This window comes from Coptis chinensis, chromosome 6 (assembly GCF_015680905.1).
Source record: "Coptis chinensis isolate HL-2020 chromosome 6, ASM1568090v1, whole genome shotgun sequence".
NCBI lineage: Eukaryota > Viridiplantae > Streptophyta > Magnoliopsida > Ranunculales > Ranunculaceae > Coptis > Coptis chinensis.
The window spans coordinates 8,758,629-8,783,188 of record NC_141461.1 but is presented as its reverse complement, the minus strand read 5'-3'; the positions used below and the strand labels follow the sequence as shown (position 1 = coordinate 8,783,188).

General features: G+C 34.4%; 3 protein-coding genes and 1 pseudogene across 7 annotated transcripts; 2 read left to right on the top strand and 2 right to left on the bottom strand.

Annotated features, from left to right (window-relative positions):
• Positions 1–417: 417 nt before the first annotated feature.
• LOC147491291 (Phototropic-responsive NPH3 family protein) lies at positions 418–4,909 on the top strand. The gene is made up of 4 exons (XM_086568864.1): positions 418–622; positions 745–814; positions 2,363–2,893; positions 3,963–4,909. The coding sequence occupies exons 1-4, from the start codon at positions 483–485 to the stop codon at positions 4,740–4,742; spliced, it is 1,521 nt and encodes a 506-aa protein (XP_086424990.1). The 5' UTR covers positions 418–482; the 3' UTR covers positions 4,743–4,909.
• Positions 4,910–6,063: 1,154 nt separating this feature from the next.
• Positions 6,064–10,192, top strand: LOC147491290 (adenylyl-sulfate kinase 3-like; annotated as a pseudogene). The gene is made up of 7 exons (XR_015198900.1): positions 6,064–7,188; positions 7,804–7,944; positions 8,426–8,575; positions 8,721–8,837; positions 8,946–9,030; positions 9,504–9,550; positions 9,794–10,192. The product of XR_015198900.1 is annotated as an adenylyl-sulfate kinase 3-like (transcript).
• A 1,064-nt stretch (positions 10,193–11,256) lies between these two features.
• On the bottom strand, positions 11,257–20,784 carry LOC147491289 (WD repeat-containing protein ATCSA-1-like). Of its 4 annotated transcripts, none has more exons than XR_015198282.1 (10): positions 20,347–20,688; positions 20,011–20,271; positions 19,774–19,933; positions 19,023–19,198; positions 13,286–13,526; positions 12,729–12,883; positions 12,540–12,629; positions 12,318–12,458; positions 11,824–11,895; positions 11,341–11,720 (listed from the first exon to the last, which is right to left on the bottom strand). XR_015198282.1 is itself a non-coding variant. In XM_086565386.1 (9 exons), exons 1-9 carry the CDS (start codon positions 20,494–20,496, stop codon positions 11,661–11,663), a joined length of 1,365 nt encoding a protein of 454 aa, XP_086421512.1. In that variant the 5' UTR covers positions 20,497–20,784; the 3' UTR covers positions 11,257–11,660. The 4 variants fall into 4 exon arrangements, 2 of the variants coding, with proteins under 2 accessions (XP_086421512.1, XP_086421513.1); XR_015198280.1 differs by having other exon boundaries at positions 12,381–12,458; XM_086565386.1 differs by lacking the exon at positions 12,318–12,458 and having other exon boundaries at positions 11,257–11,720; positions 20,347–20,784.
• A 2,243-nt stretch (positions 20,785–23,027) lies between these two features.
• LOC147491288 (uncharacterized) lies at positions 23,028–23,908 on the bottom strand. Its single transcript, XM_086567222.1, has 3 exons — positions 23,666–23,908; positions 23,480–23,578; positions 23,028–23,396 (listed from the first exon to the last, which is right to left on the bottom strand). The coding sequence occupies exons 1-3, from the start codon at positions 23,906–23,908 to the stop codon at positions 23,028–23,030; spliced, it is 711 nt and encodes a 236-aa protein (XP_086423348.1).
• Positions 23,909–24,560: the final 652 nt, after the last annotated feature.

The following is a 24,560-nucleotide window of genomic DNA, read 5'->3' as shown; positions in this document are numbered from 1 at the left end:
TTTTCTGAAGTGCAAATTCTTTGTAGTCTCTACTCTCTAACATTCTTCATAAGATCTGCCAACTTCCGCTAATAATGTACTAATGGAATTTTTCCGTTCTTTGAGAGTGTGATCCCCTTGTTCCATCCTTATAGGGTGAGGAAAAATAACAGTCCTGCAGTTCAAAATTTCTAAAATGCAATTCCATTTTTCCTTTTATTTTAGGTGCACTGCTTAGTGAAAATTTTGATAAGACCAAAGTTAATAAGAAACCTCTCATAGTTTTATATGATCCAGTAAACCTTCCACAATTATTGGAAACGGGACGGTTAAAAGGAAATGGGATCAAGGGAAGGCAGCATTTATGATTCATCACATGGTACAGTTAATGCCTCACCAATTTAATAGAGACCCAACTTCTTACATAAACCTTAATGTCAATAAAAACAATTGAATATTTTTTGGGAGCTGTGATTGCATTTTTTTTTAGGGAGGGGAAAAATATGAGGGGATGGAAAGATTTAGAGGTAGTTGAGACCATCTATGAAGAAGATCATGAAGACTACACCTCAAACTCTCCTTCACTTTCACCTACTCTTTCTCCTTCTCCCCCAACTCCCCTTCAAAGTATAGCCAAGACATGGTAAGAACTTCCTTTTGATCTTATATTTAGTTAGATATTTGTTTTTTGTGTTTTATTCATAATGTACTTTCATTTCTTCTAATTGTTCTTGTTTTATATTCAATTCCATTTATAAAAATTAGGTCTCTAGCTACCGGAATCGAAACCGATGTTGTGATACATGTCCAAGATAAATGTTTCCACCTTCACAAGGTAATACTTCTAATTTTACACAGTAATTATTTTTCAGATAAAAAATATTACATAGTTTCTTTCTCAAGGGGGTTATTTGATGATTTCCATCTCTCTCTTTTTTTCCAAGGAAAATGAATGATAACGCTATGTTTGACTAAATTGGAGATATTTGTAGCGATGTTGTTTTCTTAATTTATGAGACAAAATATGATGGGACTGAAAAAATTCCAACACCTTGGGAAATGCAATGTGATCATTTTAATTGGGGCCCTTTTAATTATTAATCTTGTTTTATTTTCATAAATTCCGGCAATCAATGTGATCCCAAAAAAGCGTCGTACCATTTTCTTTCATTTTTTTCTTTTTTTTTCACAACATTTTCTTTGGTTTATGGGGAAAAAGTTTCTAACACCATCACCATGTAAAATTGTATAATTGAGAAGCACTGATTCTTTATCATACTAGTTTGATTAGTAATAACTAATGAGGTAGCGGAAGCGATACTCAACAACTTAACTTGATCGACTGTAGCATGAAAATATTGAGACTTTTCCTTTCAGCTCACAAGAAGTAAATGTGTGTTACCTAAAACTCTAAATGCTTGCTGTTTTTAATATTATTATGCCTTATAATCTTATATTGTAGCTTTTAAAGCATATAGTAACGGATCCACAGCAAGTTGCAAAAGCAGGATTTTAGATTACAGTACTACATGTTTAATTTTGAGGGTTTTAAAAAATGGTGAAATGAATAAGCTCTGGTCCCCTTCCATTCTCAACTTCTCACGATAAAATTCTGAATGTCGGGCCTCAGATAAGTAATAAGTCATGTTGTTTGAATTGAATCTGGAATCATTCCACATGTGTGGTAGACTGGTAGTCCACTAGTCCATACTTAAAGAAAACGCAAATCTCATGGCCATTTACTACCAAAGTAAAACAAGTACAGGATAAAATTAGAAAAAACAACTAAAAAGGTATCAAACTTTTCAAGTTTTAATAATATGGGGGACCAAACTTTTTTTCTTTATAGTTTGGGGACCAAATTGTTTGATTTTTGTAATGTAAGAACTTCTGTCAAATTTCTCTAACACCATTTATAATTTGTATTAATTTTTATTTTATAAATTAATACAAATAAAAATTAATTTGTAATGTTGAAAAAAAAAATTAATATAAATTAATTTGTAATGTTGAAAAAAAATTAATATAAATTTTCTAATTTGCAATGTTGAAAAAAAAAAAATACAAATTAATACAAATTAAAAACGGTGGTAAAGAAATTTAACGGCAAAAATCAAACAGTTTGGTCTCCAAACTTTCAGGAAAAAAAAATTTAGTCCCTATATTGTCAAAAAGTGTAAAATTTGATGCATTTTTTAGTCGTTTTTTATAATGTTACCTTCTGAGATTAAAATTGTGTTCTTAAGAAATTATTTTTACGTGTTTGATATTGTTAAATATTTTCTCAGTCCTTTTGAATTGCAGAGAACAGTACCTTTTCACAATAAATGTTTTTAAGAGGGCATGCAGTAACAGTAACTATCATTTATTTCTTTTTCCCTAGGATCCTCTGGTGTCCAAAAGTGGCTACCTCAAACAACGTCTGAAGGACACCAACGAGATTACTATCTCACCTCCGTTGAAAATAACGGCAGAAACATTCTCATCCATTGTTGACTACTGCTACACTTACCAAATCATTATAACGCCTTTTAACGTAGCAGCTTTAAGACTTGCTGCCGAGTTGCTCCACATGACGACGACAGATGGCGGTAAGGGTGATAATAACTTACTGCAAAAAACGGAAAGTTACTTCCGTCAAGCTGTTTCTGTTAACAAAGAGTATGCAACAATTGTTCTCCGTTCATGCTTGGCATTGCTTCCAGAAGCCGAGTCAGCGTCAATGGTTAGTAAATGCGTCGAGGCGTTGACTTTGACTAATGATGAAGCCAACGGTTTTGGTGAAGTCAATGGTTGGGTTGATGATATAATGTCGTTAACTACCGATGATTTCCAAATGATCGCTTACTCATTGCAAGAGCGGTTCAGTGAAAATCATGATCTCCTTTATAGAATCGTTGACTTGTACATCCAGGTATGACAGTTTAATTTTGGCCATTGACTTGAAAGTTGAAATCCACATATTTGTTTTAAATGCAAGTTGAATCATTTGGCTAATTAAGTTGCAGTTTGAATTTTGAACGCTCTGCCTATTACAATTGAGTAACAACATTCCCAATACAAGCCACTATTATTCATCTCTACGTTGGGCAGTATTTCTTCTCTTTTTCACTATTTTGGTGAGACTGCCCAATGCAAAGATGAAAAATAATCTTGGATGGGATATTGGATTCTGTCATTCGAAAAAACTTGCCAGACAAAATGAAACATCTCGTCTGAAGTTTAAAATAAAACCAAAAAAAAATCGAAAACACGCGAGACAACATTCCGTCCGAAAAAAAAACCGAATTTAAAAAAAAAAACACACCAGATGTCCAAAGTTCACAACTCAGCCACTATCTCGGTTGAAGATTTCACCCTTGTTTTGACTTGGGAAAATAGTCACCTTCATATTCACCTTTGCATTGGGCAAAATTTTTAAACTATTTGGAGGTGAATATTTTCACATTCCCACCATATTCACCTGCATTGGGAATGCTCTTACCAAAAAAAAAATCAGTACGCCCAATAATCAATGTTACCAGTTGCTTTACCTTCACGGCTTTACATGATTTTGACGGGGTAGGTCTCTCTCACAGCATTAAAATACAATGTAAAACTGTGAAGCACTGATCCTTATATGGGAACAGAGGAAGAAATGAGGCTGTATTAGGTATAGTATAAAGGGTCTAGTATATCCAACAATAGACCACTTTCATTTCTACTACAAATTTACATTTATCCAGACTGAAATGGAGATGACATATTGTAGCAGATGCTATGTTATAGACTCTCCTAGGAAAGTAACTTGAAGTTTCTGCCATGCCGATCAGCCATAGCCTTACACTATTGTCTCTCAAGAGTCTTAGTTCTAAAATTAATACGTACTACTGTTTGCTGAAAGTTATCTGCATGAGTATGAATATAATGTACCTTTAAATCATTAGTTGTCCAGACCTGGTAGTTCTTAATTTATGATCATAACACAACATTATTTGACACAGGAACATACAGGCAAAGTTACTGAAGAAGAGAAAACCCGAATCTGCAACTCAGTGGACTGCAACAGGCTATCGCCACACATTATAATGCATGCAGTCCAGAACCCAAGAATGCCATTGAGATTTATAGTCCGAGCGATGTTGGTTGAGCAATTAAACACTCGCCGTACAATCATCTGCACCACTACATCTGCCACCAACACTCGTCAGTCTCCTCATCAACCACACAACGACGAGCAAACCCTAACTCTTGGTGTTATACTTCAGCGTGATGCAGCGTTGCGCCAAGTGGCAGTGCTTAAGGCCTCTATGGAGGTCACGAGTTCTAAAATTGAGAGCCTAGAGAAGGATCTAATGAGCATGAAAAAAGTATTGGATTCGTCTAAGGAAAAGAGAGAATCTATTGAGTCGGGACGGTCAGCAAGCTTTAGGTTTAGTTCAGAGAGAAAGGTTGTGAAAGAAGAAAAAGGATCTCATTCAATAAGCATGCGGTTCAGTGGTAGAAAAGAGAGAGATGGAGGGTTTTCATCTTCATCTTCATCAGAGATATCTATTAATGAGAGTGTCGGAACAAAAACAGAGAAGAGCTTTGGAAGGAAGTTGATGAATGGACTAAAGACTGCCTTAAGAATGTCGTCAGCATCATCCAAACAGGATTCCGAAAGTATGGTTTCGAACAAAGTGGATGGAAATAGACTTAGAGATGTGGAAGAAGATGGAGGTGGTGTTGTAGTTTACAAAGAGGACCTCCCACCTCACCGGCGTAGTCGTTCCTATGTGTAAGCAGCAAGCTTTTATATTCCTCTGTTCTTTTTAATTTCTTTTGCTTTGTGATTGCAAGATATTCAATATTTGTTTATATGAAACAGAATAGTTGTTAGAACATGTAGAGTTACCAGAAGATATGACTTTCTTTCCAATTTCAAGAAGAGATGTAGAATTTAGTGACATATTCGCAGAAAATGTTAACTAAATTTAACAAAAAAACTGTCAAGATCATATATATTGATTCTTGTGACAGTGTGCTAGATGTGTCAACTGCTGTTTCCTTATCCAACTGCTTCACAATGTTATGAAATTAACGATGACTCGAGAATTTCATGAGCCAAAAGTGAAAGACAAACCAGTTATATCTTCCTACTATGCATTACAGAGCATGAAGTATGTACGTCGTCAACAAGAAAACAATCCCTATATCAAACCCGTTGATTTGTAAATGAACAAGCATGAGATATATGATCAGACAATACTTTATTTCCCTTTGCAACCACTTCAGCTATTTTAATGATGTGCTTTCTTGATAAGATTAATTACAGTGAGTTGTGATGAGGATAAAATAAAATACTTGAGAAAAAAAGTATATGGAATCAAACATAAGTTCCATTGTCTATAACTCCGATCCATACCCTGTACGTATGTAATCTATAGAACTAGAATATAATAGCAAGTGCACCTAACTTGACCTTACAAGCTGCTTTCTCTATCAGTGTTGCATTCCTCTTGACTCTTGAGATACATACATTCAAATAAGTCAAGTGATAGCAGACCAGTCTTAAGGGAATACGTGTTGTGGGGTTGGAATTGAGCAATATGATCCCTCATCTCAGTTGGTTTGAACTAAAATATTCTGATCGTATTACAAGCTAATCTAGTGTCTTATTAATTGATTTAAACTACACAGAAATTTATGAAATGGAAAAAGAAAAATCAGTTTTATAGCTTTTATTCGTTTATAAACATTTGTTACCCATAAAAAAGGACATTTGATTCATCATTCATGTGCCTCAATAACAATGACATCAAAATTATGTACTTGTATTGAACTATTGATCGCAGTATATGTTAGAAGTAATACATAACTTTTAAATGATTGAATACTCCTAGAAATCTATTTGATCACTTAAATGGCATGTATACCGAGTCCATTTTACGTGAAGTACGTGTTGTTCGTAAAACTGTTAAGACTGGTTGCAAAATGATATATTTGCATATCATTTCGAATTGATATAAAGCATGAGCCAACAAATCACATCAATTGTGCTGGTGCATCAGCATTAGTGCAAAAAGATAATATTTAGCCAATGAAAGCCTCAATTCTTAAAGTACAGAGAATTGCTTTTCTTAGTAGTGTTACTCGTCGATTAATTATTCTTGCCCAACTTTCATATCAAACTTCGTAGTTCATACTCACACACATACAATATTGTATCAAATAACTTTTTGCTTTGTTTTAACTAGGAATTTGTATGGTTTCAAATGTAATTTTTAGTTTTTTATATTTTATTTTTGTAAGTTTAGGATATTGGATGGAACCAAAAACGATTGTTGAAGTTCAAGAAAACAAAATATTTGTTTGATGAACATCGTTTTTGTGGATAAGTTGGGTAGTGATTGTGAAGATTTAACTAAAGTTCTCAATACTTACATAGAAACAACACTCATAAGAAAATCGGAAGTTACGATACGAAAGATTGATTTTGGTGATTGGTAGCTATCAAATTTCTCTTTAATATAGTGAACTACAACTTTTGTTTGTAATTCAGTCTGAAAGTTTCTTTGAACTTTGAACCCATTCAGCTATGTAAACTAGTAAAGAGAAAGAGACGGCAATTTGTATAGTGATAAGAAGGAAAACATGCATAATCTACTTTTGAAAAATTTAATCTAAAAAAAATTAACAGACTTGCCCCTAATGAATCGATGTATGTATGTGAAAGTGATTACTTGTTTGATATCCGGTGGTTTTAACAAACTAACCGTTTATTTCCCGCTTTCCATAAATCCGTTAAAAAAAAAAAAACAGAACAGTTAAATTTCCTCTTCCCCAAATCTCTGTTTTCACGAGTTTCACGTTCTCTCTCTCAAGACAATCCTTTCAATCCAATTATTACTTTCTTTTCTCATCTCCTCGTTTTTCTCACATATATAAAATACACACACACCACTCTTTCTCTCTCATTAAATTTTCATTTCAATATGACTTCACTTGGAACCAAATCTATATTAAAAATTTCTTCTTCTTCTTCTCGTAACTTTTCTCCATCTTCAAATTCTTTGACAAAGTTGGGGTTCTTGAATTTGAAGGAATATGATGAAGTTGGATTTGATAGGATTGTTTTGAAATCTAAAAACTTTGGTGTTACTAAGGCGATTGAAGAGTCGAAAACGACTTTTGTGAATTTGAAGGATTCTGGATTGAATGAGGCAAAAGATTGCTTTCCTTGTAATGGTATATTGCTCTTGAAATCATCTTTTTTTTTTTCTCGAAATCTTTTGATTGCTTTCTTGTTGAGCTCATTTGTTGGATTTTTCGTTGTGCATTTCTTTGGATTGTTGGGAACAAATTGAGGAAACTGGGTCATCATTTTTAATTGTTTTTTTAACGGGAAAATTTCTCTCTTCGCTGATAATTCGGTGTTTTTTTTGGATCATGTTGTTTTCGTTCTTCTTACAATGTTTGGTTATCGTTTTTAAGAGCATTTTGGTTTAGAGGCTAATCGAAAATATTTCCGGCCACACTTTTTCAATAATTAGTCAAGGAATCAATGAATCATTGTTGATAAATGTCAACTAAATGGTTAGAAACTGATAATACAGTGGCTATTTTTATGTTTTAATATTGCTTTACGAAATCACCTTTAAATCAGCAAGTCTGATATAATACCGGTTATTTATATTAGTTCTTGGGGATCATATAAATTGGTTGAACAGAATATACTTGATCATTTTGTAGGAGTTATTGTTTGGATAGCTATTAGGCCATTCTGTTGTTAGTTCTTTTTAAGTTTTATTTCCAATTTGGTTCAAATGATGATATCTGATACTTCGTTAATTTTCTGATAAGGGAATAATCACCTCGCGGTATCTAGTGTTGGAAAATCAACAAATATTGTCTGGCATGAATGTTCAATTGGAAAACAGGATAGAGAAAAGTTACTTCAGCAAAAGGGATGTGTCATATGGATTACGGGTCTCAGCGGTTCAGGTATGTGGCGTTTCTTAATTTATATGCATAACTAGATCATGGATAGGTTTCATTTGCTGCTGCCTCCATTTCTAGGATTTTATGACTAGAGTGCTCTCTTTAGCTTTCAGAATGCAGGCTGAAGTGTATGGTGCTAGCAGCACTCTAAGTTGTTTATGTAACTTGCATTATTGCATCTGCAGTTCAGGACTTATTGATTGAATGTGCATGTGACATCCATGTCTTTCATTGCCCTTCCATGTCTGTTGCACTTAACCAGATTATAAGCATGATTTGCAGCCTGACATTTGACAGTCGTGAAATTGATATTTCCTTTTAGGATTATGATTAGCGATTATAATGTACTTTAGGCAAGTATGCAACTAAACAGTTATGTGGGGTTCTTGCTGCAACACATTGTGTGTTCGAAAACAGTTACTACGTATGTTCAATTAATGCTTTTATTAAATTCTTCAGTGAGATACTTGCATTTGATTTCCAGGTAAAAGCACTTTAGCTTGTGCTTTAAGTCGTGGTTTGCACTTTAGGGGAAATCTAACTTACATCCTTGATGGAGACAATGTTAGGCATGGCCTAAACCGTGATCTTAGTTTCAAAGCAGAAGATCGAGCAGAAAATATACGAAGAATTGGTGAGTTTTAGTAATGTTGCTCCCAAGTAATTTCCAAAACCAGGAAGAATCTGAAGGCAATGGATTCTGGGACTGATGCTTAACTTTCGGTATATGATTCCATTCAACGCCCATCATTTTAATCTTTTTACATATTTTATTTTAGGGGAAGTAGCAAAGCTATTTGCAGATGCTGGTGTGATTTGCATTGCTAGTTTAATATCTCCATATAGAAGAGACCGCGATGCATGTCACACTTTTGCCAGAGGGGAATTTTATTGAGGTTGGTTTTATTTTTTTCCTTTTTCTGATATATTCTCTATTCTGCATATAAACTTGCCTTTAACTCTAATTACTTTCCAATGTTACTTATAAATGCTACATTTTACAGGTTTTTATGGATGCAACCCTGCAACTATGTGAGGCAAGGGACTCGAAAGGCCTGTACAAGCTTGCACGTGCTGGAAAGATTAAAGGTGCTATCTAAGTTCCTGTACTAGAGTTTGACTAAGATTTTAAGTTGTGACATTCTCAGAAGATTAGGGTTTTTCAATTGGATCGAACAATTTGGATTGTTTGTAGATCTGATGCATTTAAATTTGGTTGTTTAAAAAGGTGAACTAGTCAAACAAGTCTCAAATCTAGATAGGCAAGAATCTGGGGAGTTTGTTTGCTTATTTTCTCTTTTTCTGTTTTGGTACTATCTGCTGGTATGGCATCTTAATCCAACAAGTCAGCTGTAGTTGTCAGTAGCTTAAGATCACTGTCTTGGTCTAAACTTTTTGGTTGGTAGCTTTTGTTTGAGGGTTTTCATTTTTTCCCTTTTTATGTGCTTTGCATTAAAAATAAGCAATGAATAATATATCTTCAGTACCTTTCTTGGATCCTAATTGATGGTAGCTATGTGTAAAGTATCTCTGACCTTTCCGTACTCTTCATGTCTCTATAGGTTTTACAGGGATTGATGATCCTTACGAACCACCATCCAACTGTGAGGTGTGTGTGTTATTTATCTCATAATTAAATTGGTTTAACCTGGAGAAGATCGGACCATGCATATATTTAAAAAATTATTAGTACTAGTTTTTGGTATATTTGCTGTAGTGTTTATATTTGTTGGATCTGTACTAGACCGAATGTTTAGTCTGTGTTTGACACAAGGTAGAGTTTACCTTTGTGCACTGTATGCTAACAATCCTTTCAAATCAAAGGTTGACGTTAAAACTGCTTTCCACTCAGATTGTTTTACAAGCGAAAGATGGAAACTGTTCATCCCCTGCTGACATGGCCAAACAAGTGATATTGTACTTGGAGGATAACGGGTTTTTGCAGGCCTGAGTTGTAAGTCTTAACGATAACTTAATGTTGTAGCTCTCATTGTGCAGAACAGTAGAAGTTGAGAAAGGGAGCTGTTCCTGTCAAGAATTGCTCCAGCTACAGCTTCTTGTGATCTTCCATTTTTCTATCTCCAATTGATTGATTATTCCTCCTTTAATTCTTCTATTTTTATATGTAAATAGTGAGTTGAAAAGATATAGTGAAATATTGAATGTGGCCTTTGAGGAAAAAGATTGTAACAGTGTCGGATGTGTATATCTACTTTAATCAATGTGGCTGTGCGGACCATATATTTCACTCTCCATTCTCTTAGTTTTCATCATCAAACTGAAAGAATAACAACATCGGATCGAAAAACTTCATATACGACTTCTGTACTGATGATCTTACTGTCTGTAGGAGAAACTGTCAAACTCAGAGAAGTTATCCAAGAAATTATACACAATTTTCTTATAATAGTACCTCAGACGGCTGAGATTGATCAAATAATTAGTTTTGAATTTGGATTGCTTAAAAATTTTATATATTCCTTTTTCACTTGAAATTGATTTCTGATGCTCAAGGAATAAAATATAATATGAATATGAATCATTTGATAGAAACAATTTTACCAGCTGATGCATTAGTTGACAATTACTATCAGTAAAATCAGTAAAAGTGGCCTTAATCATATATATCTTCAATTGTTTATCAAGTTGTTTGACTTAACATTTAACGGATCGGAGTGGTCAAAATTGACACAGCCAATTATGAAGCACGATACACTACAATACTCATGAATGATGCCCGAAATTTCTTTACTACGTTTTTTAGGTAAAAAGTTATCTACTCTGTTTCTCTGAACAACAGGGAAATGACCGTATGACACCATGAGGTGATGATCTGCACCGAGGACCATAAATCGCATAAAAGTCTTTTCTTTTATGCACCACAATCACTGTTCTACACCATACTAATCATTCAAGTAAAAAAGTTAATTTTGATGTTTTTAAGGAGCAAACAGCTGGCCTTTGGCTCAGACGATCGGAATTTTAACTGTCTAACATGATGACCTATAACCACAGATTTATTGTAACTTCAAAGAATTTAATTGTAGTACACATTCTATAATATAGTTTACTGTCATTGAAGAATTGTTAAACAAACAGAAAATAAATGCCATTGTAAAAGCCGCAGATTAAACAAAAACGTGATAAATCTCCATTTTACTCCAGACAACTGCAAATACCGTTTACCTACATCATCTTGCAGATCACTTCCTGACAGTTTAACATTTCTCAATATCTAACTGCAAGCAGCCTAAGGTTCTGAAATGTGATTTATGAATTTGATGGATGCATTACACAATTGCCGGCTCCATCCAGTTGTCACAAGGACCAAAAGAATCTCTGACATAGTTTAAAAGATTGACAGCAGGTGCTCAACAAATAGAGCTCTGCTCGATTACAGGAAGATAAATCTTTCACCTTTATTCTTCGCCTACATCAATTTACAAGCTCTGTTTTTTCGCAGTCTGAACGGTGCACACAAAGCTCAGAATCCTAGTTACCTATCACTAGATGTAAACAAAAAACTGCAACTTTGACTAGTTGTAAAATTCAGGATAGATCTATTTTGTAAACCCTAGAATGCACTATTTTGAACCTAATCCATGGATAGAAACCAACAAAGAAACTACTATACATTAGATGAGACATATACAATGAAAAGGGGGGCTTTGCAAATACAAAAACACTAATCTCAGCAGCCATGGAGCAGATTTCATTCTTCAGTCACTCCAGTTATCCTGATCAGAAGTGGACATCAGAGCTTCTCCACCCCTCTCATCCTGCATAATCAAAATATACACGCGAATACATCAGCACAAATCTTTAACAGTATTAATTTGTTCACAGAAGAAAAGACAACGAAATTCTAGTATCAGAGAGTACCACTTCGGCATGCACTGATCTGGATGGAGACCAAACAAGGATCTGTCTGTCGTTGCTACCTGTATACAATTCCTGTAAACAAACATTGACCAAATCAGGTGAACGTTCCTAGTCATTATAAGGATGTGGAAGTTAATCAAATGTCTAAAAGCAAACCAGGAATTGGATGTACCCATCTTCAAGGACAATATGACATGTCTGCCTCATGCTTCCACTTACCTTGTTTTATATTTATCAAACATAATGGGTGGTACTTTTACAAAAGTAAGTGAAGCTGCAGAGAACAAATACTAACGGTTCTTTCTTCTTTTTTTAATTGTCAAAATATAACAAATGCTAACACCATAACACACACACACACACAGAAAGAGAGCCTTAGTTGACCTTTTTACACTTTGTTAGAACATAATTTAATTTTGCTTCTAATTTCTTAGGTTCCACAGCAAACTTTGCTCTCATGTCATACATATTTGTTTAGCAAAAGAGAACAGAACCTTAAAATAAGGCTGCTAGTTCAGAAGGCATAATGGTGATTTCCAGCTGCAATGTTAGCTTACATTTTTCTTCTATGGCGACTTGTAAATACATCTGGGCCTGGCAGTTCGAAATTCGAATAGACAGAACGACCAGAAGACCTACAATCTCAGGGTACAGTTTATATTTAGTTCTCAATTGTTAACATATATTGAAAATTATAATTGGATATGCAGACACACCTGATCCTGCGAGCTAAACCAGCAACAATTCACATTTTCATAGTGTCCCCGAAATGTCAAGAATGTCCGTCCAGACCACACATCAAACGCCTGCAAAAGACGTGCTCGAAAAATTAAAATTCGGAGTATTACTGAATTAATTTCTTCTAGACAGCACAAAGAATAACAAAGTTATACAATAATACTTACTTTGACAGCAGACATACATGGAACAAACACAAGTGATGAACCCTGAGTAACAGCTAGCTGTATTCCTTTGCTAGTCTGTAGGCGCGTAGCTTCAAAATTGACAAGTGTGTTGCAACCAGATTCAATATCCCACAACCTTAGTCGTGAATCAGAACCTGAAAAACAAGTACAGAGTTCAAGACCCAAACGGTCCAATAGTTGCTTCATACAGAGAAAGTAGAGAAGATATAAAGTATTCATTTGCACATAAAAACTCAAACTTTTCCAAAAAGGAATTAGAGAAGGGGACATAACAATAATGGCAAAGGTGCGGAGCCCAACAAACCAGTCCAAGAAAGTAAGATAGACGTCAAAAGCATATAACTGCAGCATATGCATAAGATAGGGAGGTAGCATTTCGTGATCCCACTTAGAGATGAACAACCAACCAGATGGTAATAACAACCTCTTTCCTGAACCCTTCCCAGATATGTACGTTAGTATCTCTTTTCCCAACTACCCATCCATTATAAATAAATTATCAAAAAAAATAAATAAATAAGAAATAGGAAGTTGACCTGCGCTCAACAAGTACATGCTGTCTTCACATACTTTTAGCCCTATTACAGCACCATAATGAGCAGTTGCACGGTCATGGCTAGACAGCATCCCAGGATGTAGTCTTTGGCTTGTGGAACCCTTGTTTTTATGAGTTGTTGATGTGTGTTTCGTTCCATTGCCATAAGCAGCTTTCTTATGCAGCATCCTAGCTTTTGGAAATGAAGACTGGCTCCCTGGAATGGAATTTGATGTCGATCCCTAAGTAAGATTAAATGGATTAAGAGGATATCATATGTGTAAACGTTCCATGACCAGAATTTTTATATGTTAGAAATTATACGCTACTTATGAATCATATATGTAAGCATTAAACCCTGACAAAACATACTGAAACAAAAATAAGCAAACTAGAAAAGAAACTGTACAACTTTCAAACATCGCAACTGAAAATTTGAAGAACAACTAATAGACGGGCTTCAAAAAGGAAAACACATAAAGTATTGCCAAAAAAGAGGTGGCAGAGCAGCTCGCATGATTAATTTTCCAGCAACATGTGTCAGTCACAACAGTATGACAACCAGATGAGATCACCAATCGTCCATACATACTAAAACATGAATGGATACTTTCTGTATGCATATAACCACAATTATGCGAGAATCACCCCCTCTGATTTATTTCAAGGTTGATCTTTCCTTCTAGTAGTATAAAAGAGAGAGTGAGAGATAAGAAGTAACTCTTACAATAATTTTTCCTCACTAACAGAAACGTTTTTGTCCTGTTGTTTGGGAACTGAATTCATTTGTTTTGGAGTCCAGGGTTGGGGTTGGTTGGTCTTCTAGTGGTGGTGTTGTTTAACCTTCTTTTAGAATATAAGAATTTCAACATTTATATCAAGATATAATGTAGCAGTATTGTAAGACCCCTATTTTTATAAATTATTATTTTGCAATATTTAGTATTTTTGGAATTAGATATTTAATGTATGATCAATGTGTGGTTTGACTTTTTTTTAATTATAAAAAGAGAAAAGAGGGAAAATAAGAGAATATTTTCGAAGTTGGTATTAAAGGAATTTAGCGTTTTGAATTTTAAATTTTTGTGTAGAGACTTCTAATGTATGGAAAGTTTTCAAAAGAGATAAAAGAAGATATTAATATAAGAAATATAATAAATTGGGTACTTTTCATAGAGAATAATATTCTATATTTATGCATGGGGATATCTTGTAAAAGAGGAATGTTGTTTAGAATACAAAAGAACGAACAAAATAAGGGTTTTTGCTTAGAATGAGTAGAACATAACCAAAAAAAAAAGGAAAGAAGAAAGAAGAAAGAAGAAAGGGCGGATCTTGTTCTTTACTTGGCTTTTGTTTGAATTTTTGGCATGGTGTGACGTAGTTTCTATTACATACATTCTTTTCACTAATACAAAGGGTGAGTTGCCAATATTTTTGTGTGGTATTAAATATATTATATGTATATTATGAAATAAATACTTTATTGTTTGTTTTATGTGAATGAAATCATGAATACAGATTAGATTTATAATTTAATGCAAGGTGTTGTAAGTGCTAGTTTAATATGAGTTACTCTTGATTTTCTTGTTGGCTTAGATTTAATTAAATCTTTAATAAATGGTGAGAATTTCTTCATGGTTGAGGACTAAGGAATTTTGCTTCTCTAGTAGTAAATTATATTGCTTTAATATGTGCTATAGACCTGTTTTCCGAAAAAACCTATAAATATATATTATAATGTACTGTTCATTAGTAGCGTCACTGTTTGGTATTGTAGCATTACTGTTCAGTATTGTGGCGACAATGTTTGATACTGTAGCATTACTGTTTATTAATGGCGTTTTTGTAAATGTTGTAACTGCTGTTAGATATGCTATATTATTATTTGCAGCACTTTTAAGACTGATTAGCGTCACTGTTTGGTATTGTAGCATTACTGTTCAGTATTGTGGCGACAATGTTTGGTACTGTAGCATTACTGTTTATTAATGGCGTTTTTGTAAATGTTGTAACTGCTGTTAGATATGCTATATTATTATTTGCAGCACTTTTAAGACTGATTATACCATTTGCAGCACTTTTGTATTTAGAATAATATTCTATATTTATGCATGGGAACATCTTGTAAAAGGGGAATGTTGTTTAGAATACAAGAGAATGAAGGAAATAAGGGATTTTGCTTAGAATGAGTAGAACATAACTAAAAAAAAAAAAAAAAGGAGAGAAGAAAGAAGAAAGGGCGGATCTTGTTCTTTACTTGGCTTTTGTTCAAATTTTTGGCGTGGTGTGACATAAGTTTCTATTACATACATTCTTTTCACTAATACAAAAGGTGAGTTGCCAATATTTTTGTGTGGTATCAAATATATTATATGTATATTATGAAAGAAATACTTTATTGTTTGTTTTATGTGAATGAAATCATGAATACGGATTAGATTTATAATTTAATGCAAGGTGTTGTAAGTGCTAGTTTAATATGAGTTACTCTTGATTTTCTTGTTGGCTTAGATTTCATTAAATCTTTAATAAATGGTGAGAATTTCTTAATGGCTAAGGACCAAGGAATGTTGCTTCTCTAGTAGTAAATTATATTGCTTTAATATGTATTATAGATCTGTTTTCCGAAAAAGACTAGAAATATATACTGTAGCATACTGTTCATTAGTAGTGTCACTGTTTGGTATTGTAGCATTATTGTTCAGTATTGTGACGTCAATGTTTGATACCGTAGCATTACTGTTTAGTAATGGCATTTTTGTAAATGTTGTAACTGCTGTTAGATATGCTATATTACTATTTGCAGCACTTTTAAGACTGATTATAGTATTTAGTGAAAGCTATAATTGTGTTGTTAATTGTTAGAACGGTTTTTGCAATATTTTTGATGAATCATTCATGACATTTAATAGGTGCTATAATTGTAATTATCAATGCAATGATTTGTGATGTAGTATGCTCTTATTCACCATGACTTCTTGTATGAATGATATAATTGTGATATTTGATATTTAAGGTGGTCATCTATTATACAATATTTTTGGATGAATGATTGCGTAATAAAATTGGCATCGTATTTATAATTGAGTTGTTATGAAATAGTAGTGTCTTTGGATAGATTTTGAGACATGTTTAAATGGAAATGTTTCGTTGGATTTTAGATTGACGAGTTAAAGGATTTTTATGGTCATGAGATCTATTGTGATAATTCCAAATATTGTGTTATAGTGCAATAGTTTATTTGCCACGTGAAAGAATGAGAATGATAATGATATATGAGATATAAATACATGGTATAGTGCAATATATTTTATTTGCACGTGATAGAGTGGAATTGATGATAGTTCCAAACGTTGTGGCTTAAGGTAATGATTTATTTGGCATGTGATACAGTTAAATGGTTATGAGATACGAATGTGTGATACCTGAATAAGTTACATAACGAAAATCCTAGTTTCTAGCTACCACAACTCATTTGATTATATAATTAATCCTTGTGAAAGGAATGTGATTTTGTTTCAAGGGAACTTGGAGCCCTTGTAGCCAAATGATGACTTTATTTATCTCGTCGTCAATTCAATACAAAACGCGCGATATTTTATGGCTAATAAAAGCTTACTCAAATAGTTTTGGCGTCCGTATGGGGGTTACTTTGTATACGACATCTCGCTTAGGGTAACTACACCAGTGTGGTTCATTCTACGAATGAGGTATACGGATGTGCATATTCAGCTCGATAGAAGGGAGCGATTGTAGTAAACAGAAAACTAAGTAAAACATAAAAACGACGTTATTCTAGGGACACTTGAAGAAACTCTAAATAATAATTATTATTTGTCAAAGTCTATGTTGACACAATAATAAATGATTGATTATGGTTGTGAAATTTGTCGTAGAGTTTGTTCTCCTTGGTTTGATGGAATGATTAGAATTTTGTATATGATATATTATGTTTTAATGTAATTTATTTGCACTCACATCAGTTTTGCAGAATAGTGGGTAGAATTAATTATTTATGCATGTATGACCCACTCTGTGATAAGGCCTACACTAGTATAAGTATAGAATAAGTTTTACTTTTGTCATTTAGTTATTGTTAGATGCAATTGATCTAGTTTGAAGCTAAGGTGTCTCAATGGAGGAACTACCTGTTTTAACTATTGTATGTATGGCTGTTGTGTGATTAGTAGGAAATTAAAGCACCTCGGTAGAGAAATTAACGATTGGGCTACTCATACCAGTATTGTTTATAATACTGACCCGATTTGCATATTTGCTTATCGGGTGTGTTCATATATAAACACAGTCGATAAGTCTTGACAAGATTAATATTGAAGAAGGTTGTTTGTTGCATGTGGTTTGCGTTAGCGTTGTTTAAAGGAAAGTTTGTAACTTAATCCTAATTTGTGAATTTTTGTAAGGGGATGGATAGAGCCACTCCATCGACTTATAAATTGAATTCAGACCTAATTTTTTGTGGATATGATCTTCTCACAATAGATAGCTTACCTACAAAATTTCATCCTATTTGGATGTCTAAACTTGCATAACTAGTGTTCAATTTTGAACATTTATCTAATGGTCCAGAATTTTCCGATTTCATAATAACATTTGATTAGGTTAGACGTATTTGAATGAACTGAAATTTAGTGGGCATGTTATTCATGGTAGGGAGATCATATCTACAAAATATCAGCCCTTAATTCAACTTGTAGGATGAGATATGACCTTGTACGTTTTGGGAGTGGCTCTAATGGGAGTGGCTCTATCCCTTTCCTTTTTGTAATAAAGAGGACTTTGGTTAATTTTAAAAAAATTATTGGTTTCAAATTATTGAAATAATTAAAATATATGTTTTTGGAAGTTTGGTTTGCTTTTCACATCTCAAAAATCGAAGAATCGAGAACAAATATTTTTTTCCGATTTTGTCGAAATTTGGAGTGTAACAAGTAAGACCTTTTTCCTTTCCTTGTTTTGACAGAAGCTAGACTTCTATATGTGGCTTGTGAAGTTTAGATCATGTAGTAAATGTAGTAGGGTAGTAGACTCCACAATGCATAAACTAAATCCATAAAATTGGGTCACTGACAGACTAGGAAGCACGGATACCGATGCGTGACACGGACACAGCATTTTTAAAAAATATAGGACACGGATACATCATTGACACATTTGAATAATATATATATAAATATTATATAATTGAGCATTTTTCACCAAATTCAAATTAAAATGGGAATTCTACTTCATAAAATGACAAATTCAAACACATTAAACAGCAACTTACATGTATAACTTAGATTCACTTCATCTTTCTTCTCTTGCATCTCTTCTTAACTTGGATTTTATTTCACTTGTTTTTTTTTTGTTGAAGTTCCAAAAAAATTTCTTGTATTTGTGAGATTACTATCCCCACATGTCATAAATTAAAAAATTAATTATAAAATCGGATACTCTAAATCACGTATCCGACGCATATCGGGGCGTATCCGTGTGGGACACGTATCCGACACGGATACTTCACCCTTAGGGACGTATCGGTGCTTCATAGCTGACAGATACTCTAAATTGCGGATATTTCTGATCACAGGAGATAGTGCCAATACTATAATAGTTTCAGCACCTTAAATCTCGACACATGTCATGGAGATTTCGTCATTGAACAATTCAATGCCGATTCTTGAAGTTTCGGCAAATATCACGACATTCGTGGCATTTTGAAAGAAGGCACTTACTTTCAAGGAGGACTTTAGAAGAAAAGGTGGTCGTCTCCCAACTTGACTCCGGGACTGATCTAAAACGAGAAAACATCCTGCACGTCGTATGTCCCAAAAACGAATAGCACCATCACACCCACCAGTCATCAAAACCCACTCACTTGAATTAGACCACTCCACTGTCATTACACCGTCTGCCATAACAACAATGAAATGAAAAAAATGTCATTGAGCCATACAATGACTTCCAAACCAATCCAAAAGCCAAATTCCAATAAATAGAATGTTATGCAAAACTACTTAGAGTCCAAAACTAGAATCCATTATTCATGCAGACACTTCACGCTTCAATTTCCACACACGAAAAAAGATTGAAACATTACAAATACCCACAAGTAAAAATCTAAAATGATGACACTTTTAATATTCATGGTAATACGGTACGTATGTAAGTAATAATTATGTATACACATGTGAATCGAGATTGTATCTTCATCTGTACGCGTAGAATAGATACAAAAAAATTATGTAGTCATTGTCATATTAGGAAAAGAAAACACAGGAACTTAGATTTCATATGTCTAATACTCTAAGGACATCGTATATATTACACATACTGAAAGCATTAGAACAGTGTTCATCAGGGCACCGCACCATTTGTCCAAACATTTTTTTCATTTACAGGGATCATGTGTTTTTGTTCTAAAATGACCTAAACAATTCTATCAAGAGATACGGAAAATAATTCATACTGAGACCATCATCTTACCACGGTGACCAGACAACGTGTGAGTGAACGCCCCTGAAGCAATATCACATAAACGCACTTGAACATCTTCAGTTCCAGTAGCAATTAGCATGTGAGACTTAGCTACTGACGACATAGCTGTCCGGTACACTTTACCCGGCATTTTAAAATTCATGACTACCTACAAGTAATAATAATTATTGACATTAGGAAGAATAAAATTGATGACAGAGTAAATTTCTTATGGGAAACACATACCTGTGTAGTATTTGTATCCCAGACATTAACATAGTGATCAAACGAGCCGGTGACGAACAAGCCCGTGTCAATAGGATACCATACAGCTGAAGACACTGCATATTTATGACCCTGCTCATGTTGCTTGTCAACAACAAAAATAGACTCGTGCTTTGCAACCAAGCCACCTCCCTCGTAACGTGCTGCACATTGGATATCGTAAACGGCGGCGGAACCATCTGATGCACCAGCTAGTAAATATCGTCCGTCTGTCAAATCAACCTGGTCCCACAATTATTAGTGTGAGTAAATAAAGAAAAAAATAATTTGTTTACTGTGATATGGTTTTTAGGAGACCTGGAGGGAATTGACAGCGCCTCGGTGAGCGGAAACGATTTCTTTGTGATTGCTGAGTTGGAGGGAAGAGATGCGATTGGATTTAATACGATTAGCGAAAGAATGAGGTTTAAGTTTACCCACTTCTCGTTCTCCGACCTGCTTCCACATTTCCCGCGCATCTTACTTACCCAACACTCTTTTATCTTACTTTAATACTCTTCTTCTTCAGATATGACCTCTTAATTAATTAATTAAATGGATCGTTGTTGTGCTGAAGAACAGAAGAGTTTTCAGACTTTTATTAGAATCGCATAAATCTTGAGTTACCCATGTGAGGTGTCTAATCGAATTGGGTACAGTGCCTTTGGGTCTAAAATGGGCTGGAATTTTAGACCACAACTGGAAAACATTTGTTCACGTGTGTCGAGCACTCGAGCTCGAGCTTGGTTCGTTTATACAAACTCTCAAATTTTGTTTAGGTTAACTAGTATTACCCCGACCCAATGATCCAATTAGGATCTCCCCCAACTAGATGGGAAATTAGAGTCTCCCCTAAATACATGGTCAACCTTTCAAGTCAAACAATTGAAAATGATACAAAAGCTCTCATTGTTTTCAAAAAAAAAATGTTCAATTTTACTTAGGTGGGGACAATTGTGTCATTTTCAGTTATTAACCTAAAAATTAACAGTCAAACCAAGTTGACCGCGTGTTTGGAGAGAGACCCTAATTTTCTATCTAGTGAGGGGGAAATTCTAGGTCATCTAGGGGGTACATATATATATGAGAAAGGATTTTTGTCGTTGGGTGTGTTTACATACTTGCCCCTTCATGGTCAATGGGGACTTATCTGAAGTGGGTATGTGATGATAGAGTCTAGATATTAGATAACATAGTTTTTGGACCCGGGCATACGCCCGGCCTCAATCTAATATTATACATGTTGAAATATACTTTAAAATTAGCATTGGTTTTGACCGAGCAATATTCTAAAAGCTTACTACATTCTTGATTGCTTTGGTTGTGACCAATACTCAGAAAAGTTACTACACACCAATGTGAACGTGTTTGACAAATATGAACGTTAGCTGCAGATACTCAAGTCAAACTTCAAAGTAATGTATAACACAAATAATATAGAGTGCATCTCTGTTCCACTATATATACGGATTGGCTGGGACGGCTAGTACTCTTCAGAGTGACACTTACTACTTAGTGATTCTGATAGATTGACATGTTTTGGTAGATATGGTGTGGTTCGTACATATGGTTCGTCTCCTTTTTGTTAATTTACGATTCTACTTATGATCATGACTCATGAGTAGTTAGCTGTTTTTTGTAATTTTGTCATCATTAAAACAGTTGTAAAGACATGATGGTTGTTCTATGCGCTTACCTGGGCCACCTGCCTCTGAAGGTGGAATGCCTACCCAGCACTCAAATAAAGGAAATAAATGAACCACCCCAAGCTCGCCCAATGCTACCCCATTTTCCAGGCACATGTAGGCAACCAATTTCCTCTATTTAAGAAAATATTATACATGACAATATGGTATTGGAAATAAATCAAACTAGAAATAAAATTAATGCATATAAACTTGAAAAGATTATCAAACATAGTTGTTAATCATATATGAAATTTAAATAAAAAATTAAAGACAGATTCAATAGTGATAAACTTTCATAAATGAGAAGCATTGAACCTCGGTATTTATTGTGATGCTTTCCTTTTCTTTATTACCAAATCCTTTTTCTTGTCTTTGTTGCTAATATCTTTCCAACTAATTTTCTCATTTTCTTTCATCTCTTAAATTATTTCCTTGAGCTCAAAAATCTTGTCTTTGTTTTTTTTTCTTCAATCATACAATCTAGCATAACGTTTTTAATGGTGTCAAATTGAATTCGTTTTTCTTCAACTTCTTTTATTTTCTTCAAGAGTTATTTGAAATTGAAGTTTTCAATTTCTATTTCATGTTCATCTTTTATAAATTTTATTGCATTAAAATCAGCCGAATCTTGTGGTTTTTCTATAGAATATGTAGGGCTTCCATAGAATTCTTAAACTATGACGTTTTCATTGTTAAAAAATATGTCTTTTGGTACATATGCTATTACACTGCTGATGAATCATCCGATCTCTATTTTTGTGTTGCACAACGGATCTTGTTGAACATCAAGTTATGCTTTTAGAATTTCCTTTAGCAACTTATTTTTACATAATTTGTAATTTTTCTACTCCATGACCCTGCAATATAATTTTGTATATAGGAAAACATAATTAAATATATGAAACTCATAAGAATAGATATTTGGATTAAATTGAATTATTTGCTATATAGGTAAACAATATTGAGGAAGATAAGAAGAATTGTTTACCTTAACCATTTGTTTACTATGTGTATGCTATTAATCCAATACACTTTAGTTTATGCAATGAGAAAGGCAGAATGATTGTAAATTTCTACATATATAGTTTGTTTTTTTTTTTTTTTTTTTGTTCGCTAACAACATCTCATATATTAAAACATCAAGGGTACAATACTACTGTCCACTAGGTATTGTGGTAGCAGACTAATTTGCTGGCCATGATATGCCCATTGAGCCAGCTCATGAGCCTCTCCATTATACCTCTTGTTAATCCAACTAAATTTACAAAAGTTAAGAGGCCTGCATAGCTCCTCTATCAACAACTTAATATGTTATAGTTTCCAACTATGAGAGTTATGCTCCAAAGGAGATACAACATTTTGAATTACTAACAGACTATCTCCCTCAAACAAAATGGAGTTCTCTCCTGCACTTCGATCCAGCTTTGCAGCCACCTCCAAGGCCACCATCTCAGCCTCCTCCACATCTACTGCTCTGAACCTTCTGATCGCTGCTCCCTTTAGGGTGCCTTCGCTATCCCAAGCCAAAGCTCCAGCTGTCACATCTCCTGTCCCCCTATCAAAAGCAACATCAAACCTTATTAGTATAGTCTCTAATTCAATAACAGGAAATAAATCATTATAAGGGATGTTGTTATGAGTCCTAGATCGTTGTATTTGGGAACTGTTATTCCCTACTCCCTGAATATCACCAAAGGCTTCGAGACATCTCATCCATTGGACTAATGTTCTTCTGAGCAGATCCTCTCTGTTGCTGGCTATGCCTTCAACTTTGCCTTATTCCTTGTCTCCCATATGCCTTGTAGTATAAGGAGAGCCAGACTTCCTTTTTCAGCAATTCCTAGATTTGCCTCCTTAGTCCACTGTACAAGAAGGTCAACCCAGTCTCTTATTGTGTAGTGTCCCACTCATCTAGTTCCCCTCCCCCCCAAGTTAGATGCAAACCAAACTGACTTAGACCATTCGCACTTGAAGAAAATATGCATAAGGTCCTCTTGCTCCATCCAGCATAGAGGACAAGAGAACTCTCCTTTAATCCCTCTTCTCCTTAGCAAATCCCCAGTAGGAAAGATTCCCATGTACAACTTCCATAGGAACAAAAGTATGTTAGCTGGGACAGGAGCTTTCCATATAGCTTTGATGGTATTAATGTTGAAAGAGGAGGAATGTTCCATGCCACCATTCCCTACCATTCTTTGATAGGCAGATTTGACAGACAAAATACCATTTCTGGTATCCAACCATATAATAGTATCTTTCCCAACAAACAGAGGTCTAATCATGACTTGCTTTATAAGGTTTCCAATAGTATATGGGAATAGGTGGTCAATCCTATTTGTGTCCCATCCACTACCATCATCCAAAATAATATCCTTCACTTTGAGAGTTTGAAGGTCTTGTCTCAAAGGAAGGAGATCATAAATAAGGATAGGTTGATTGTTAAGACTGAGCTAAAGATAGCTCATGACCAGCACATCCTCACCCTTACCAATGCCCCAGATACATCCCTCTAGGATTTTCTGACCAACTTTATGAACCCCTTTCCAAAACCAAAAGGCATATGGAGGAGGGTTCTTTTTAACATCAAACCATTTCCTACCATATATGGCCCTGAAAGTTCTGGCCCATATAGACTTTTTATCTGTGAGAGCTTTCCAAGAAAGCTTAGCTAGCATAGCTTGATTTATATCTTGTGCTTTTCTTAAGCCTAAGCCACCACTAGCTTTAGGTTTGCATATGTTATCCCACCCAATGGTGTGGATGCTTTTGCTATCTTCTGTGCCATACCACTAGAAGTTCCTGCATGCCTTATCAATCTTCTCACAAGTGGAACTTAGGAGGAGA

Excerpts from the sequence above, each read along its gene's own strand:
- LOC147491289 (XM_086565386.1), bottom strand. The coding sequence starts at position 20,496 with ATGTGGAAGCAGGTCGGAGAACGAGAAGTGGGTAAACTTAAACCTCAT. Across the intron at positions 12,884-13,285 it reads CATGTACTTGTTGAGCGCAG|GTTCTGATTCACGACTAAGG; the intron begins GTCAACTTCCTA and ends CTTGTTTTTCAG. Across the intron at positions 12,630-12,728 it reads CATGTATGTCTGCTGTCAAA|GCGTTTGATGTGTGGTCTGG; the intron begins GTAAGTATTATT and ends CGTCTTTTGCAG.
- LOC147491291 (XM_086568864.1), top strand. The coding sequence starts at position 483 with ATGAGGGGATGGAAAGATTTAGAGGTAGTTGAGACCATCTATGAAGAA. Across the intron at positions 815-2,362 it reads AATGTTTCCACCTTCACAAG|GATCCTCTGGTGTCCAAAAG; the intron begins GTAATACTTCTA and ends CTTTTTCCCTAG. Across the intron at positions 2,894-3,962 it reads TCGTTGACTTGTACATCCAG|GAACATACAGGCAAAGTTAC; the intron begins GTATGACAGTTT and ends TATTTGACACAG.
- LOC147491288 (XM_086567222.1), bottom strand. The coding sequence starts at position 23,908 with ATGGTAGGGAATGGTGGCATGGAACATTCCTCCTCTTTCAACATTAAT. Across the intron at positions 23,579-23,665 it reads AGTGCGAATGGTCTAAGTCA|TGGACTAAGGAGGCAAATCT; the intron begins GTTTGGTTTGCA and ends CTTCTTGTACAG. Across the intron at positions 23,397-23,479 it reads GGAATAAGGCAAAGTTGAAG|GGAGTAGGGAATAACAGTTC; the intron begins GCATAGCCAGCA and ends GGTGATATTCAG.